The sequence below is a fragment of the Podarcis erhardii genome (assembly GCF_964252035.2).
Source record: "Podarcis erhardii genome assembly, chromosome: 4".
In the NCBI taxonomy this organism is placed as follows: Eukaryota; Metazoa; Chordata; class Lepidosauria; order Squamata; family Lacertidae; genus Podarcis; species Podarcis erhardii.
The window spans coordinates 56,301,016-56,320,193 of NC_138508.1; the positions used below are offsets into that span (position 1 = coordinate 56,301,016).

General features: G+C 38.3%; 1 protein-coding gene across 3 annotated transcripts in view; it reads right to left on the reverse strand.

Moving 5' to 3' along the window:
* Positions 1–1,125: 1,125 nt before the first annotated feature.
* The window catches only part of BRWD1 (bromodomain and WD repeat domain containing 1), a 43,402-nt gene continuing 25,349 nt past the window's right edge, over positions 1,126–19,178 (reverse strand). The window contains exons 26-41 of one of the 3 annotated variants that reach the window (XM_081859356.1): positions 18,254–18,378; positions 18,083–18,165; positions 17,557–17,668; positions 16,904–16,965; positions 15,747–15,902; positions 15,395–15,515; positions 14,217–14,342; positions 13,068–13,143; positions 12,015–12,056; positions 11,701–11,835; positions 10,142–10,294; positions 9,561–9,730; positions 8,625–8,854; positions 7,586–7,750; positions 4,260–5,144; positions 1,126–3,523 (exon numbers count right to left, since the gene is read on the reverse strand). In XM_081859356.1, coding sequence (XP_081715482.1) covers positions 2,481–3,523; positions 4,260–5,144; positions 7,586–7,750; positions 8,625–8,854; positions 9,561–9,730; positions 10,142–10,294; positions 11,701–11,835; positions 12,015–12,056; positions 13,068–13,143; positions 14,217–14,342; positions 15,395–15,515; positions 15,747–15,902; positions 16,904–16,965; positions 17,557–17,668; positions 18,083–18,165; positions 18,254–18,378 — 3,684 coding nt within the window. In that variant the 3' untranslated portion in view covers positions 1,126–2,480. Of the gene's footprint in view, positions 3,524–4,259; positions 5,145–5,188; positions 6,687–7,585; positions 7,751–8,624; positions 8,855–9,560; positions 9,731–10,141; positions 10,295–11,700; positions 11,836–12,014; positions 12,057–13,067; positions 13,144–14,216; positions 14,343–15,394; positions 15,516–15,746; positions 15,903–16,903; positions 16,966–17,556; positions 17,669–18,082; positions 18,166–18,253; positions 18,379–19,178 lie in introns of those variants that run through there. The other 2 variants (XM_081859358.1, XM_081859357.1) reach the window with 2 other exon arrangements.

Below are 19,178 nucleotides of genomic sequence, written 5' to 3' on the forward strand. Positions count from 1 at the left end.
TTACAGTAATGCCTTCGACAAATTTCCCCATGATATTCTTGCAGAGAAGCTGGTAAAATGTGGGCAGGATAAGGAACTATTAGGTGGATTTGTAGCTGGTTGACTAACCAAACCCAGAGAGTGCTCATTCATGGTTCTTTGTCACCCCGGAAAAAAGTGACAAGTGGGGTGCTGCAGGATTCTGTCCTGGGTCTGCTGTTCTTCCAACATCTTTATAAACAACTTGAAGGAATTGAGGGGGTGCTCATCAGATTTTCAGATGACACCAAACAAGAGGGGTAGCTAATGCTGCAGGAGACAGACTCAGGATTCGAGATATTAACAGATTGGAGAACTGGGCCCCAACTAACAGAATGAAATTAAATAGAGACGAATGTCAGCCCTACACTTAAGACAGCAAGAAAATGCTGCACAAATGTAAGACGGGGGACACTTGAATTGCCTGTAGAACATATGAGAAGAATCTAGGGTCTTAGTAAACTACAAGCTTAACATGAGTCAACATTGTGATGTAGCAGCAAAAAAAAGCTAATGCTATTCTAGGCTACATCAACATAAGCATAGTATCCAGATCCAAGGAAGCAACAGTATCACGCTATGCTGCCTTGGTCAGGCCACCCCTGGAACACAGTGTCCAGTTCTGGCCATCAGAATTTAAGGACATTGACAAGTATCTTCCTTCATTCGAGGTTTTTAAGCAGAGGTTGGATGGCCATCTGCCATGGATACTTGAGCTGAGATTCATGCACTGCAAGGGGTTGGACTACATGGCCCTTAGGGTCCCTTCCAACTCTACAATTATATGATTCTATGAATAATCCATAAGCTTGCAACTCTTGATGTATGCTTTACTTTAGTGACATCAGAACACTTGGGGCATCCGGCCCCTCTGGCAGCCACAATGAATGGTTGGCAGGTGTCATTTACTTGAACTAATATGGAAGATTGGTCACAGACGTACCATTATGCAGAACTTTGGAATGAAGAAACTAGGATTTCATATGGCCAGGAGGAAAGGATTCTAAACAAACAAATCTACTCCAAAGAAGCTTCATTTAAACACAGAATGTGCAAGTTTATCCATATCAAGTACAGTTTCTAACTAAACATACAAAAATAAAGAACTTTGATCACTAGGAGTCTTTTATTAATAGACAAACCATGTTATCCGGAGTTTTACCTTGAGAAATCAAGAAGTGGAAGACAAAAAACCAGCTTTCTAGGACAGTAGTTCAGGGTTTTGTTTCATTAAAAAAAACAACCCGCATACAACCCTGAATTAATAGTTATCAAAATAAAACTTCAAGAAACCCACAGAGATAAATTAAATACCTGGTATACTTATACAGAATTTTCACAGAATTAGAACAAATGGGGGTCATACAAAGCAAACAGGTCACTCCCCAGGAAGGGGAAGAAGTTTAAATAACATCCTAGAGAAGGTAATCCAAATGGGGTGGTATTACTATTTACTTCCATTCTTGATATACAATAATGAAGTGAAATTACTTTTGTTTCCAACAGTGCCAACCTAAACACCACCAACATGAAGGTGCTTTACTTTGAAAAAAAATAAATCGGGAGCTGGGGTGGCTTAAGTGCACCAATTATCTAAGTTATAAATAATTATATCTTAAGGAATTAGGCATCAAACTTTAGCAAAAACACCTTAAATACTAGCACTCTGAGCATTAAAAGTTTTAATCCATTTTGAATAAAAAAAAAGCACAAACTTAAGTTTTTGCTTGTTTTGTAACAAAAATTCACACAAAGAAAAATCTTAGGCTCAAGTGGTCACCTGTATTCTAATGGTCTCAAATTTACAGTATGGAAGCCACATATCTGACAGCGAAGCTTTTTATTGACATATTTATAAAATCAGGAAGTGTTTTATCCCCCTTAATTACCGATTAGTTCAAGCTGTGTTTTTCAGAAATCCATAGCACCGCTCATTTTAACAGGTTGTTACTTTGGGTGCCTATTTCTCATATATCTGGTGTGTGTTTTTAAATCAGTAACCACTTTTAAGTTGTTTACAATATACAGTATGAGAGGCTAGTCTGTCACTGATATACGGGTTCTTAAAACACCAGGCTGTTCATTCATCTGTTCTTTAAACACGCTAATATGGTAAGACATAGGTAGTGTCTCTGCAGCACCTTAATACTGTCTAAACAAACAGCTTTTAAGCTGTGTTTTGCCTAATGTTTTATTCAGCCCCCTCCCACCACTTACTATATTTAGCAAAATACCATTGAAGACAAAAGTTTGCCCCTTACAATGAGGCACATTTTGGCATATGTGCTAAATGCTGCTACATAGGCAGGCATGTGCAAGTCATATTATGAAAAGGAGAGCCTCCACATTTAACTTTTTCATAGAAAAATATAAATATATTCCCTGAATTAGAGGAAGAGAAGATTCAACGTCTTGCTAGTATCACTAGCAAAAGGAAAGTGGGCTAGATTTTCCTGTCAAGGTTACATTTCACAGTCATCTTCATCATCTGCATATCTTACAGTTCTTCTGCCCCCATTTCTAGTTCTAATTTTGGAACGTCGATTCCCTCTTTTATACTTGGTATAGTCCAATTCCTCAGAATCATTCTCTTCATTCACTTTTGGCCGTTTCCTTCTCTGCGGTATTTTGGAAGGTTCAGAAAAGCCATCATTTAAAGTGTCATCTATTGAAATGGCTTTCCTTTTCCTCTTTTTTGTCTTTCTAGTTCTCCTACTGTCGATATTTTTTGAGTCTGTTTGAGATTCTGAAGCAGAAGAATAATTGGAACTGCCATCAGGTTCCGGTTTTGAGTTCCTTGAAGTTCCAGGGTTTTTTGACAAAGAACTTCTTTGTTTTCTCTCTCCTTTTCCAGTCTCTGTCGTACTCCTCATATTTCTATCACTATCTTCTTTTTCCAATTTGGAAACATTATGGTTATCAGAAAGTAGTGGCTGGCTTGAATCTATGTGCTCTGAAGACATGCTACTGGAGGATTCGTCTTCAGAAAATTCTACTGCACGTTTTTTCCTTTTAGGAACTGTTTTACGCACAGGTGTGAGAGATCGTCTCCTTGGGGCTCTGTTCTGTCTGCTCTTTTGTTCCACCACACTATCTACTTCAGAGTCCAAATGCTTCTGCTCTGGTTCTCTGCTAGATTTTTTAGCTCTGTAAGAGGAGGTCTGAAACTGTTTCTGTCTGAGCTCACTTTCCTTTAGTTCTGCTTCACTTTCAGAGGGTGAAGGTGCAACATCCAATATCATCTTTCTGGCTGCAGCAGAGGCATTGCGATGAGGCAATTTTCTGTACCTGCTTTTAGGGTATCTAACTTCTGAACTTGAGAACTCTTCCTTGGCATCACTAATTAGCTTGATTTTGCTTGCAGCCACAGTAGCACTACGGCGTGGGATTTTCTTTCCATTAGGGGTTTTGATATTGTTTGTTTCACTATTCAATTCTGCAGAATTTCTGCAATTCTTCCTGTTCCGGAGTAATACTGGACTTTGCCTCATCACTCGGGTTGATTCTACAAGACAAAAGTTTTAAATTTCAAAATATTTTATTTCAAAATACTTTATTCCTAACAGAAATGAGTGCATTTTGACAAATGATATACTGAAGTAATAATTCAAAATCAAACTCTATTATATAGGATAACAGTACAACTGTGAAATTTAAGCACCATTAAAATATTTTTAATAATGAAAGTTCTAAGCAGACTTTTAATGTTATAAACACTTCACACTGCCTAGGGCAGCAAGTACCCACCAATAATCCCATACACACTTCCCTAGGAGCAAGCAGCATGGAACTCAATGGAACTTACTTCTGAGTAGACATGCATAAGCATGGCAGGCATTTCTTTAACTTTCTAATTCTAATTCTTGATCATTCAGAATGAACTTGCAACACTTATTTTGACCAATAAGGAGACTCTCTTAATCTATTTCAGTACACCAGATCATTGCCATTATTTTCTATAAAGCCTAGTATTTTACCTAGGCATTTTCTTGGTTTGCTTTGCCTTCTCTTCTATAAATACTGTAGGGTTGTACATACCCCAATAGTTTTTGTGTTAGACACTGTTTCTGTAATGCTGATACTGTTTTAAACATACTTTATATATTTTTAAACACAAGCCATTCCCCTTTATTTCCAGCTAGTGCTTTAAGAGGTCCATTGGCTCCCAACAGCAGATAGATGTGTTAGCCTTACCAGTTCCCTCAGGCACTTATTTAAAATATATTAGTATGAGACATTACCTTTTCTAACCGCTTCTCTCTTTCGTTTCTTTTTCTTGTGTTGCTCTGTTGTGGCATCACTACTATTGGAGCAGGATTCAATTTCCAAATCAGAAGTACAACTGGAGTCCACTGTGGATTTATATTTGGGCTTTCTTGAAAGTTCCTTGGTTTCTGGGAGAGAGTCTGTTCCATCCTCTCTATGTTCTACATCAGATTTTGCAGTGGCTTTGCTGCGATTTTTGTCTTTCGATTTACTAAAAGAATCTACAGTCTTCCGAGAGTCATGCTTCTTCTTAACTTCCTCACTGTATTGGTCTAACTCAGAATCTAGTTCAGATTCATAACTGGCTACAGTACTATGCAAAGATATAGAAGGTTTATCAAGACTTCTGCTCTTTGGCATATAGCTTTTGGAGTTATTTTCTGAAACTTCCACCCTGGGTTTTATATTAGGGGATTCATCACAAACCGTTCTATGCTTGCGCCCATGGGCTTTAACATGCCTGTTTCTTCTTAAAGCACTATCAGAATCTGAACTATTTTCAGACTCACTATCATATCTCTTAGCAGAAACAGGTGACTCAGTCTGACGACACTTTCTTCTGCTATATCTCCTATTTTTTCCTTCAGACTGTTGGTCTCCATCCCCTGAACTGTTTGACTTCCTAGTTGTAGAAACTGCATTGTGGTGGTTCAGCTTTTCATCATTTTTAAAGCCTCTGGTTTCCATATCATTTATGTTCCTCAGTTTATAAGCTGCCACAGTAGCACTTTTACGAGGCAATCTTCGGTAACCGTGATGGTTGCTATTTTGTATTTTATAAACTCCCTCTTCTTGAGAATCACTTTCATGCCTCCTTTTCCTGGCAGAACGTCTGCACCCATTCTCTTGGATGACACATTCTATAAAGACATGCAAAAATTATTATATAAAAGCAGACCTGGCATGTATAGCACAATATTAAACATTAACAAAAGCTAGTTTCATTGAAAAAATTGTACATTTACAGACTACTTATTAAAGCTAAGCAGCTAGTACATGCATACATCTGATGGTAAGATATAATCCACCTGTCATTAATCCACATCCACACGAACAAATCAACCCCATGTTACACTCAGTGTTCCACAAACTTTAGTGCTTGAGCTAACAAAGTGTTCTCAAAGGCTTCTAAAGAACAGATTTAGGAGAGGAGTTTTCAGGGGAAAATAGAAGTTCTGTTTGTATCAGTAGGATACTGCAACTGGACAGCACCCCAGATACTGACTTTTAAGAAACAAGTTCTATATCCTCAGTTTAATATTACATAGCATGTACTACTTCAAAACAAAATTCAGTTAAGCAAGGTCTTTTAAATCAACCATGCCTGCAATAGGTAGTGACTAGGAGCGACCAGGATTGCTATCTTGAGAACTGTTGTGCTGCCAGATTATGATCTAGATATAATTTATTCATCAAAATTCAAACTCTGCTGAATATTGGATAGTTTCACTTAGAGCAGCTACAAGGGGAAAGCTTTTTAAATCTGGAATGTGCATTAAATTACATTTTATACATTTAAAATACATCACCTTTCCTTCTTTTTGTTGAGTTGCTGCTATCAGTTCCAGACTCTAAATCAGATGAGCACTTGGAGCTATCTTTGGGTAGTCTTGACATCTTAGAAGACCCTCTGCTCTCTGAAAAAGTGACACGCTCACCCTCTTTCCCTGACTCCAGTCCTTCATCCGAGTCACTTAATACCTTAGCTTTCCTCAAATGAGTTGATACTCTTTTACAGGTTTGTTTTTCTAAACCATTGCATTTCTCTGGCTCAGAATCTGCCTCAGAGATATTTCTGTTATTACTTCTGGATGCAGAAGGTAACTGGTAAGAAGCTTTCTGAATGCTCCCATCCTCTGAGTCATCTTCTGAAAATTCAACAGGGGATTTTATTTTTGGAGATGCACAGTGGGTAGCTCTTTGTGACTGCTTCTGGCCATTAACGTGACAACCCTTTAGTGTTTTTTGCACACTATTTTCAGAATCTGAGCTCCCACTATCAGATTCACTAGCATGCTTTTTTCGAACAGCAACAGCACCTGAACCAGCTTTGAAGGTTTTCCTTCGGTTACATTCTTCTACTTCCTTGTCACTTTCAGACTGTATGGAACTTTCCTCAGAGTCATTTAGCAATACTTTTCTGGCTGCAGCAGAAGCATTGCGATGAGGCAGTTTTCTGTTTTTGCTTCCAATACCAACACTTTCTGAACTGGATAGCTCCTCTTCTACATCACTCATCAGTCTTAATTTATTAGCTGCTACAGTAGCACTTCTACGTGGAACTTTTCTGTGCCTTCCAGATCTGTTACAAAAAGTCTCATACAGCTCTTTTGAATTATCCATTTCTCTTTCAGATATTCTTTTTCTGGTAGTTCTTTGGCTATTTCCATTCTCTTGATAAGCTAGACACAAAAATGAGGAGGTTTACTTATGTTGAACATTTTAAAATGTGTACAATTTGCCTGTCACTAAGCTCAGAACCATGCAAAGCTCTGGAACAATACACACAGGTCCCGCTTACTGAATGAAATGTGTTCCCTGGAAACTGTTCATTAGGTGAGCATATTCCCCAGGCAGACCTGCCAGAGTTACTTGCATTTTTAGAAAGCTAGTTAAAGCTCAATATTCTGGATAACTATTTGAGTAGCAACTGTATACTACTGTGCACTATGGCATCTCCATTATCTACCAGGATTATTGCTTTTAATATTATTGTTTTTGATAGTTTACAAACATTATTTATGTGCTGGTTTTATATTTCTTTATTTTTGTTGCCATTAAGATACCTTGAGGATCTCAATTGTGCCAATCTAAATAATAATAATAATAATTTATTATTTATACCCCGCCCATCTGGCTGGGCCTCCCCAGCCACTCTGGGCGGCTTCCATAGAAACCAAAAATACGTTAAAAACTTCCCTGAACAGGGCTGCCTTAAGATGTCTTCTGAATGTCAGGTAGTTGTTTATCGCTTTGACATCTGCTGGAAGGGCGTTCCACAAGGCGGGCGCCACTACCGAGAAGGCCCTCTGCCTGGTTCCCTGTAGCTTTGCTTCTCGCAATGAGGGAACCGCCAGAAGGCCCTTGGCGCTGGACCTCAGCGTCCGGGCAGAATGATGGGGGTGGAGACGCTCCTTCAGGTATACTGGACCGAGGCCGTTTAGGGCTTTAAAGGTCAGCACCAACACTTTGAATTGTGCTCGGAAAAGTAGATTTCAAAGTAAATTCACAACTATACACTTGGGAACAATGGAAGCAGTGACCCAACTTCTGCAATGAACATTAGCTGAATTACTCTTACCCATTTGCTTTTGCTGATAGACTCTGTTTCTAGTAACTCTGAAATCACTTCTTTTCCTGGATATTCCATTATGTACTATAGGGGATGAGATTTCTGCAGAACTTTCTTTGCTTTCCTCTGAACTACTTGAAGATGAAGCTGTTGTTGAGTGGTCCAGCTCACTTTCTGGAAAGGTAAATAATTGTATGCTAGTAAGACTTCAAAACAGATTTCCCCTTTTCTTCAAAGATATTTTATATTATTATTAGTAGTAGTAGTAGTATACAGTCCTTCATTCGAAGATCACAGGGCAGTTTATAACACAAAAATAGAAAATAAGAACACAAAGAAATAAAAAACCAATAACCCCACATCCACAAAGACATTTTAAAGGCCATAGATTGTTTAATCAGTCAAAGTGCCTGGCTATAGAGAAAAGCTTTTGCCTAGCATCTAAAGATATGTAATAAAGGCAGTAGATGAGCCCCGCTGGGTAGAGCATTCCACAAATGGGGAGCCACCGCAGAAAAGATCCGTTCTCATGTTGCCACCCTCCAGACCTCTCGTGGAGGGGGCACATGAAGAAAGGCCTCAGATGATGATCACAGGGTTCAGTTCTAATGTCTAGGAACTGCAGATATGTCAATGCGTTCAAACTGTTCCATATTACTCTTGGTATTCTTAAGTCAATCATATTCTATTTTCCCATTCTCAACATTCTAAAGCATCTCCCATCTGCTCAGCAAACATGGCCAAAAGCTTGTGTCAAAAGACAAAGTACATTAAGAAATAGAGAAGAAGTATACATTTAAGAAATGTAAAGCTGCACTTCCACTTTACAGTTCACAAAAAGATGTACAGCATAAAAAATTAAAGTTCAATATGCCAAAGGTAAGAATACCTGGAAAATGACAGAATTTTGTATGGTCTGATTACCTTACTATCATTAAGGTTATGTCTGCTTGAGTTGAGAGCAATTTTAAACCACAAGACAAAGGGTGTATTTACAATTAGAGAGAAAAGTTTCTTTTAACCATTTCCCCACAAACTGATCACTCACCTGATGACAATGCAGAACTGTGTGCTACAGCTGTGCTCCTTGTTCGTGCATTTTTCCCAAATGATGAGGCGGAATCAGAAGATATGCCGGCAACACTGCGGCTGGAGGTGCCAGCATACATTTTATGGTTTGTAACACACGACTTTCTGCTTGAGGTATTTTGGTTAGAAGAATCTTCTGGCTCAGACTGAATTTTACCCTGAGATTTACACTGCTTCTGCTTTGCATTTCTTGACAAACAGGAGGAAAACAATATACAGTCCATGAATATGGTTGCATTTTATAAAATTGATTTTTATTTCAGTGGTACTTTCCCACTCGTTAAGATGCTTCTAAGATTGTATTAAGTTAATTTTAATATGAAACACAATCAATGCAAAGTACTCAAACTGAAAGCCTCACCTATAACATAGCAATGCACATGTTCATTTTATCATATTTAAACCTCTTAACCAGTATAATAGCAGCACTGCACTTTTGTCATATTTTTTAAGTTTTAAATCCTTTAAATTCTGTTGGCATTTTATATTATTTTAATATGAAATTACCTTGAAAGCTCATTTTAGTAGAAATGTACCTCAACATAGTAGTAGTATGTCCCTCAACATATCAAACATGTGAGAAGCACTATACACCAGAATCCAGAGCATATTTTGAGAGTATTCAGGGGAGAGGGGGGAGCAGGAGGTCAACTCCCATTGCACAACCTTTGAAAGTATCCAAAATTACACTGAAACTATGCTCCTTCCATCAGTCAAAAACCTCAAGTTAATCAGATGAACTGATTTACATGGTTTATCTAGCAGCACAAACCTATGCCTTTTTACTTCTCCTCTAAGGTAAGGGTGCATTACAGGACTGCAATCTTCACATCTCAATCACACCCTCAAATAGCTTTTGCCAAAGAAGAACACCCTCAGATTGAAGAAGATTTACCTGAGTGTTTTGGTAGATTGCTGTAATTTACTTCGACTCTGCAGCCTCCTATTGTGCCTCTGACTTCTTCGCAATCTTTCATTGTATTTTTGTCCAGTTCTAAAGTCAGAGATAATTCTCCTCATTTTTTCCTCAAGCAGTGCAGATAATCTCAATGTCATACTATATATCTAGGTTGCGAAAGAAATAGGTTAATTTTTAATTTTAAAAAAAGTTTAATACACTTGCATTTGGTGATCCAATTGTAAAAATTTATTACTATTTTAAGAGTTTATAAACTGCTTGATACAAAATATTTAAGCAGTGAACAAAAATTATGAGAGATTTATGTACTAACTGTACTTTCTACTACACACAACACAGGACCATACACTTTAAAAAAATCTAGTTTAATGAAGAATGTTCATTAAGGCAGAAATCCTATGCAAATTTACTTAGGAGTAAGAGTGCAGCCTTTAATTCAGAGACAGATTTGCAATTATATAACATATGATAGGGTGATCAGCTTCTTTTTGGACACTTGCTTTCTTCCTTTCTCCCTCCTGATTTGACAAGTTAGGTAAATGGCACAGAAACATTACCTTGGATCTTTTGTTTGGAGTGTATGCTTTAGCATTGCTAAATACTAATCTAATATCTTTGCAAAGTTCCATTGGAGTGTCATAGTTCCCAGCTTCTAATGTCTCCTTCACAGTCCCAAAGTCCATCGGTGTGTCTATAATTTCCCGGTAGTCCTAAATAAAGACATCCAAATAACTCCATTATTTAAGATGTGGGGAATGGGGTGAAGTTTATTATACACAGATATGTAAACCTGAAATCCATTTAAAACAAAACAAAACAAAACAGGAGCACACTTTGTGCTAAATGATCCCAGTGACTTTAACATACATTTTCCTAGGGACTGAAAAGAAGCAACTATATTTGTCAACTTTGGCCAAGCATCTTGAACATAGATTTAGAAAGTAATATTCCCTTTTAAACTATTTTAAGGATTTTTTTTGCTTACATTTTACATTCATATCAACACAACAAAACATTATCTTTTGGAGGTTCTCAACCCTCAGACCTCCCCCCTCCCCCGGTTTCCCATCATTACCTATTATCTTTTCTGTGTCTTTATATCTTTATTTAATTTATTCATCTCCCTTATTACAAATTTTACCCTAACTATATCACCAGTGCTATTCTAGGCCTAGGACAAAAAGAATGACTAATTTTGTAGAATATCTGAAGGAACACTGTAAACATTTAAAAACATTAGCGGGCCTAGACAGGCCTGGAAATTAATATTCCCAATGGGTTGAATCATGTTCAGTGTTGACCCCATAGATTTTAGTGGGTCTACTTTTGATTATGATAAGGTTAAATCAGAGTAATTATGCTTTTTCCTGTATAAACCTGCCTGCCTAACATGACCTTCAACAGAGATCCTCTCATATGTCTCAACACACATCTTGTTTGAATCACACAGAGGGCCTTCCTAATGGCTGCACCCAAGCTATTAAGTTCCGTCCCTCTTGAGCTCATTCTAATGGCCTTCCACTAAAGTACTAAAATCTTCCTTTTCAGTAAGACTTTTGAGGTATGATTGTTTTAAATGAATTGTTTTAATGCTGTCTTTATTCTCTCTCAATTCATTTTGCTGGTTTAGTGTGTTTTTGCTTTGTGTTATAATTGTTTTAATTTTATTGTTAATCACCTTGATATATTGAAGCAAGCAGGATATATTTTAAATCAATAATCATCCAAAACTGATATTAATCATTGTCCATGAAATACTCAAGGCCTTCCAGTACTCAGAATAAATAAGATTGGGATTTCAAAGCCTGCTTATATGTTGAACACAAATTCTATTTTACTTTATTGTCACTGTTAACATAAAGCCACAGGTAGTCACTATTCCACCTGACTGATCTGGAATTGGCTAGGTAGGACCACCTGCCACTTTAACAGTTAGAACCCTGGAAATAGTTCTGCAACTATTTGACATTGGAGTGTGTAGGTTCTCTCATCCTAAGCTACTCAAGAAAACTCTTGCCCATTTCTTTTCATAGTAATATGAAATAACACTGGATGCTGGAAATGCAATATGAAATGAACGTCAATGATACTGACAATGATAATGATATGAACTTACAGGGTATTGATCCAGGTCGACAGGTTGTCTAAATGGCTCAGAATCTTCACACTGGAAAATTAGATTAACAAGTTCCATACATTGCTTCTTCCAAGTGTTTTCATCATAGCTGAGTCTCCTCTTCAAGCCCCGACTCTTTAAAACAGAAATACAGTATTTCTAAATGTAGAATGGAAGAATTGACTGCCAAACCTTTAGGATAGACTGGGACACAGGATTTAGAATTCATCTGTATAATGTAGGAGTATTATGGAAAAATCCTGCTACTATCTCACAGATTGGGCAAAGGTTGTTGTCAAGGTAAACAGACTTACTCTTCTCAAAGGTGCTCTGGGAACATCGGTCTCTTCATCATCCTACAAAACAGAACAGAAATGTTCATCAAGAGCAGGGGTCAGCAAGAATATTCAGCCGTAGCCGGTCCACCATCCCTCAGACCATGTGGTGGGCCAGACTATTTTGGGGGGTGGGGGTGGAAATGAACGAATTCCTATGCCCCACAAATAACCCAGAGATGCATTTTAAATAAAAGCACACTTTCTACTCATGTAAAAACAAGCTGATTCCTGGACCGTCCACAGGTCGGATTGAGAAAGCGATTGGGCTAGATCCAGTCCATGGGCCTTAGGTTGCCTACCCCTGATCAAGAGCGTTCCTTCCAATACTGATTCAGATGTATTTGCTCCTGTGCTTTTCTATCCCAAACTACTCACCATCAGACTCTGGAGGTTGCCAGAATATAAGCAAATCTTTACAAAACACCACCACCACCACCACCACCACCTAAGAGGGAATTCCCTCAAGGTATAAAGTCTTTGTTGGGAAAACCTAAGGCAAGGCAAGGGAGGCAGAAACCCCAATGATGACAACATGACCACAGAATGTTAACTGATGGGGTGGGGGACAGGACACAGCAGAGATAAAAAAGGATAGAGAACCACATTGTTTAGATAGGACACTTTCAGGTTCATACTGAGAATTTATGTCCCCAGATACAGAAGTGAGAACTGCTCATACAATATTTTAATGTAGCTAGATTGGACACCAGCAGATCCACATACTCATTCCTTCCCATCCCACAAAAATGCTATCCAACTATTGTAGGGAAGCAGTTGAATAGAAGTAACTGGAATAGAACTCTACACAGCAATATTTTGTTAGAAAGCTCCACTCAAGGGTTTGGGGTCTTAAGTTGTCATTTAGAGAAAATGCGCCAGGCACCACCCCACTGTTCAATGAACTTACAACTTCGAGCCTACTCTCCTATTATTAATAGGGGAAAGGGAAAGGGCAGGGCTTAATAAAATAGCACTGAAGTGGGAAGAGCTAGCAGTTATCTAGGCAGGGTAAAAATAAGGTTTTATTACCAGATAATCAAGATCAATGCTGTCCCCATTGTTAGTTGCAATGCACAACTCAAAAATATCTGTACAATCTGGATTCCTGGAAAATAAAAATGTAATGTTACAATAGGTTGTATCTTGTTCTGTTGCCTTCACTTGTGGAAATTTCTTTAATGCCCATAGAGGCTTCTTGAATGAAAAACAGGGTGATTTTAGCAGATTTCCCTTTCTGTATGCAGTCCCCTGTACACACTCATGAATCTACTTCAGAGGGTTCAGGGACTCTTTGAAATAGCATAGGAGGTGGCAAAGGATCTACAAAAGAATGGAATGGGCCTTTTCTGGTAGATAACACAGCAACCACTACTAGGTTCATGTTGTTCTAGGAGTCCTCACAGAAAACCTCTGATTTATTTTAAAGATGACTACTCCTTCCCTCTCACAGTCTTCTCAGTTTCTGTTCTGGCCAAGCCCCAAAGATCTTCTCAGTTAATATACCTCTAGAATTGGACCACAGCACCAGAAAAATAGGTACTGTTATTTGTCTTATATTTGTGTTTCAGACCTGTGTAGCCCCAGTGAGCAAATGACTACAGGCTGCAGCATGGCTGTGTGATGTTGTCTGTCAGAAAAGCCTCCTTCATGGTGACCAACGTTCCATTTTCATGGCAAACTAGCCACACAGCCACAGCTGGGACCTACCAGAGGATAGAAAATGAAAAGGAAGAAAGATGCCATAAAGAGAAAAGGCAATGGAAAGAGAATGACAAAAGAAGAATGAAGCAATTAACACACACAATAGACAGAGAAGGAGTGAGCCCAGCTGGCAGGAAAATGAAGCTGAGAAGATGGCAAGAGAGAAAAGAGGAACATTCAAAATAATCAGAGGTTTCCTGATTGGGCGGCTAAAGCAACTTGAATCCAAAAATGGCTGTGTGGCTAATTCACCAGGAAAAGGGGAGAATTTGAAAAAAGCAAAGCAAAAAATAAAATAAAAATTGTTTCCCTTCCTCTTCTTGTTTACAGAAGACAAGAGCCTTCTGTGAATACTGTATCTATTCTGAACACTGACATGTAAACCACGGTCATAACCAATGACCAGAAGTAAGACAATTCTGATTTCCTTTTAAGCAACGAAAAACCAAAAATATTTCATCCTGAAATATTGCTTACCTAATGAATTCTAAGAGTTGATCTGTGATTTTCTGAGCAGATTTAGCAATAGTGCTGTTGGGCACATTGAAGGTCCGAGCATTGCTCTCAAGACATCTTACTTCCCAAATCAATGCAGAAAGCCTCCTGTGTTTAATAGTTAACAGATTAGTTTTAATCAGGAGAAAAATATCATATAACAACTAGATCTGGAAATGTTCAGTCACTAAAACTGGAAATGTTTAAGTGGAAAAAATATAGCTTTTCATTTATCATGGAGTTTAAACAAGCTCCTATTCTTGCTGAATCAAGACATACTCCATGTTCATGTCAGTAGAATAGTAATTTCTTTAACAATGATCATTTCTTGCAAAAGTGCATCAGTGTCATTCACACTTCACACTTTTAAACCTCCTGAAGGTATTATTTCCCATTTCCATCACTACCTACCCTGCGCTTACTTTTATCACAGTTACATATTCTGTATCCACTATTTCTTGATAGTACAACTGTGACCCTATCTTTACTCAAGCCACCAGAAAATCCCTCCCATGTACAGCTGATTTCTCACTGTGTTAGAAAGGAAAGATCCTGTCAGGCATCTGTATTTAGGTAACCTGCATCTTACGCAATCACAGCTTTGCACGGGTGGGTAGGGAATGAATGAATGAAGGGGAAACCCACTCTCCGTGTTTTCCCTTCCCCCATCTATCCCACACAATTCTGTGACTGCAGGCTTACCTGGCTTTAGGAAGGAGGAGCAAGGGTTCTTGCAGAGTCCTAGAGCACTTGCATCACTTTCCCAAGGCCAGGGAAGCCATCCACCTTGCAGAGAACCCTTTTCCAGGGCTTCCTGGCTTTACCTGTTTTCACGCATGCACTTGGACCTCCAGAACCTAACCCTTGCGTAAGAGGTGAACTACGTATATTATGCTAAATTCTAAATGCGTAGGTAACTAAAAGCTATTTAGAAATATTGAAAATTGTGGTATTGCAGCTAAACCAAAAGTCTGCCATATTTTAAGGGTAGTAAACATCCAATTCCTATTGAAGTTATAATGTTGCCTCATCTGAACTGTACCTCAGCAAAGGAGCGTACCAAGGATTTCCAAAATATGCAATATTACATCTGGCTTAACTTTTCAGCAATTTTATAAGACGGATATGCTATCATCCTTCTAGTGCAGTCTCAGACCAACCTGTAAAACCTGTTGACAAGTCTCATTCTGATAGTCCAAAGGTCTGTTGGATAAGCTATTACTGTACTGTACTTTGGATACCTATTCAGATCAACTGGGCCAGCAAATGCTGCTGAAATATCTGTAATAAATAAATAACAACAACCGTTGAAGCATCTGAAGTAATGTATTCAATTTACATACATCACAGATTTACATACAGTCCTTCAGAAATTAAAAACAGATTAAGCAACCTTTTAGAAAACTTGTCAGACAGGAACACAGTCTGAGTATTTGCAGTACTAGTAAACAGTAGTAGTAATCCACTACACAAACATGATGGGGAAAAGGTACCAGATTTCTAGATACATACCTAGTGTCAAAAGCTGATCAATTCCACGGATAATCCGTTCACATTCTTCACTCTGGGATTTCCCCTGCCATTCTCCCTTTTGAGGTTTGTATAATAATTTTGCCATCTCTTCAGCAGTCACAGAAACACTAGCTCCCAGTTCCACAGGCTGATCAACTAGTTATTTCAAGCAATACAGGAGACATTAGGTGAAAAAAACAAAATGCAGTAAGTTCATTAAATTACACTTCTTATGATATAAACTTTTAAAGTCAGAGGTAGCCAGGCACGTGACAATAATGTAAGTTTGATTTTTGTTCACTAAATATTCAGGTTCAGATCTATCAACATCAATTCCCGTAAGAGAGGTGTCCAAACTAGATCTGGAGTTCTGTAAATACTTCAACGGGTCCTTTGTTTTAAGACTAGGTACAGTATAGAGGCAACAGCTAAAATGTAAGCTGCCCACTTGCTTAAAGGGCAAGGCAACACATCAGTGTCCAATTATTTGTTACTTAGTTAAGTAAAATAAGGTAAAACCAGGGCTTGGTTGCTCCAAAACTCTAGCCCAGGCTTGTCCAAAGTCTGTTTCAGGGGCCTAATCTGGCCCGCTGATCGAATTAATTCGGCCCCCATGGCATTATATGTCCTGGGGTAAAATCCTAATCCTGCTCTAGCCTATGTATAATAAATCTGGCTATTAAAACCTGCTTAACTGCTAAATAATTGCAAAGCATAACTACTGGTGGAGCTCCATCTTGAGCAAATATGCCAATCTTTAGTTTAGACAGGAAATCTTCCTGCCTGTAGATCGGGGGATAAGCACACATGCTGACAAGTAGTGATCCTTCACAAAATCTACTAGCCAGATCTAGTGACAATATACCTGCAAGCACAGCAAACTCATGCAGACATTTGTTTTCAGGCTCATCACTGCATAACTTTGTAGATTACCCTCTCCCAGGGACGAAAAGGCCCGCAAGTGTCTGGTGCACCCATGAATCTCAATCACTGGTTTATGAAAAGCTAGCAATGCCCAACCCTCACATCTACGTTCCCTGAAGGGTAGTAGCAGAAGAACAAAAGCCCACAAGCCCACATTTGTTTATTGACCTCCTAACCCATTTATTGTCTGTCTGTTCAACAAGAAAAAATGACATCATCTGATTTTTGTATACCATTGTCTGGAATAGGCTCCATGTCCCATGGGCTAAGTCTTTCAGTTTCACCATTGTCCCATCTATTTAAAAAAATAAGCAAAAATAAAATAAATTTTAAAGATATGTAAAAGTATTTTCAAACAGAAAGAATCCCCAGTAATGATCAGACTTGATGTTATATTTTAAGGTAAAATATTTTAGGAAACTTGCTCATGGTGAAAGAAATACAGAAAGGGAACAACAATATATATTTAAAATTCTCTGTTTATGTTGCTCCGCACCCTCCTCCTCTTAACTTCAGAGAGTCACAATCCTTTTCTCTTACATGCTCCATACAAACATCAGTGCAGATGCCCTGGTGGGAGCACTGGGTGAGCTCTGCTGATATACGTGCACAGCCCCAACCTCCAAGACCTTCTCCCTCTTAATAAGCGACAGTGACACTGCTGCTGGGAAGCTGGCGTTGTGGCCTGCCTCTGCATCTACATTCTTGCTCAATGCAAAAGCCAAAGAAGAAAAGGAAGAGTCCATTTTCCTCCTCCTCTTTAGGTTCATTATAAACACTGACATGCCTTCGAAAGATTACTAACAGTAGTTAAGGTACGAATGCTCTTTTGTTTTTAAGGCAACCTTCAATATCAAACTCAAGTAACCATGCTAAAAACACATACTTAACACTGTAACACTGAAAAGGGCTGTCAGGGTATTGTGGCTGATATGGCTCTTGGCTCAGGACTGTTCCAAACCACCAGGCATCATCAATAATTGAACGAAAGCGATCATCTGTAGGAAAGACATGAGATGCTATACAGTTCTTCCGAATTAACTTTGTAAAAAACTAGTCTAGGATTGCACATGCAACATGTGACTATTAAAATACTGTGTTTCATTCACTATACAAATGGTCAATCACAACACAATAAGACAGCCACATGATCCAACACAGGTTTAATCTGTAGACTATCAAGGTTATCTATAACAGTTCTTGAATTCAAACACTACTGCAAGGTTTGAAAAATCATTGATCCTGTAACATTAAAATTCGATTCCTATCAATTATAAAGAAATAACTTAGAATCATAATAACAAACCACCCCATGATTCAGCTAGCGAATCGTTCTAAATTGTCTTTCATTTTTTCCTAGTTGCAGTGCTTGGTGGCACATGGGTACCACAGTATTACAAAAATAGACTTACTAGGTTGCCAGTTCCTTTGTCGTGCTTCATCATGGAACTGACTTAACACAAGGAAGTCAATAACATCTGGCATATCATGGTATCTAGGAGAAAAAATTAAAACTTAGTCTTCAAATGTATACAGACTATCTGCATTATGCATTTTTTTAAAAAAGGGAAAAAAATACATACTTGAGGGAAAATGATTTGTCTAGAAGCTGTCCTGTAATATGATCCATAAGGGTAAGCTTAAGGCAGCATAGTGTAGGAGGCCCAACTTCATAATGTATCCCAACAATTTTTACCAATTCTTGTTCCTAGCAGATGGACATATAATAAAGAATCCCATTAATAATAGTGCAATTATTCACAGTATATGAAGTGTGAATAGAAACAAAGTCCAGCAGCAATGGGCATAACACAAACTTAAGACAGATCATAACCTTACAAAAAAACAACCCAAAGTTTAGATTTTTGATAGGTATATGTTACTAGATTTCCCACTGGGCAACTTATTCAAAACTCAAATCATAGGAACAGAGTCATACCATCTAGCTCACTACTATCTACAAGGAATGGCAGTGGCTCTCTAGAATTCTCTCCCAGCCCTACGTGAAGATCTCAGGGACTGAAACTGACCTTCTGCAGGAAAAGCCCCAATCCTAGAAGCAAAACACTATGTAACCTGTAGTCATTTCCAAGTGCTTAAGCTTCCTAAGGGTCAATCTTTTGCTACACTGGCCAATTCAAAAGCACAGGCATAATTCTGTTTCTATAAATGAACAGATTAAGATAAATGTATTTCAGGGGAAAATGGAAGGCAGAGATGATATTAAATCCAAAGGTGCAGCAGGGTGTTTTCCACTTATGGAAGGACTATTTTACACCTTGCACGCCATTTCCTTTCTGCTTGTGGTTCTTTGGATCCTAATCAAACTTTCCCTATATTGATTTTAAAATATACATTATCACCTCCCTTGATCCATCTGGTTGCCCTTTTCTGGCCCTTTTCTAGCTCTACATTGTCTTTTTTAAAGTGAGGTGACCAGAACTGTAAGCAATATTCAATGTGCAGTTACACCATAAATTTGTGTAACCGTGTTACCGAGTGGCCCTT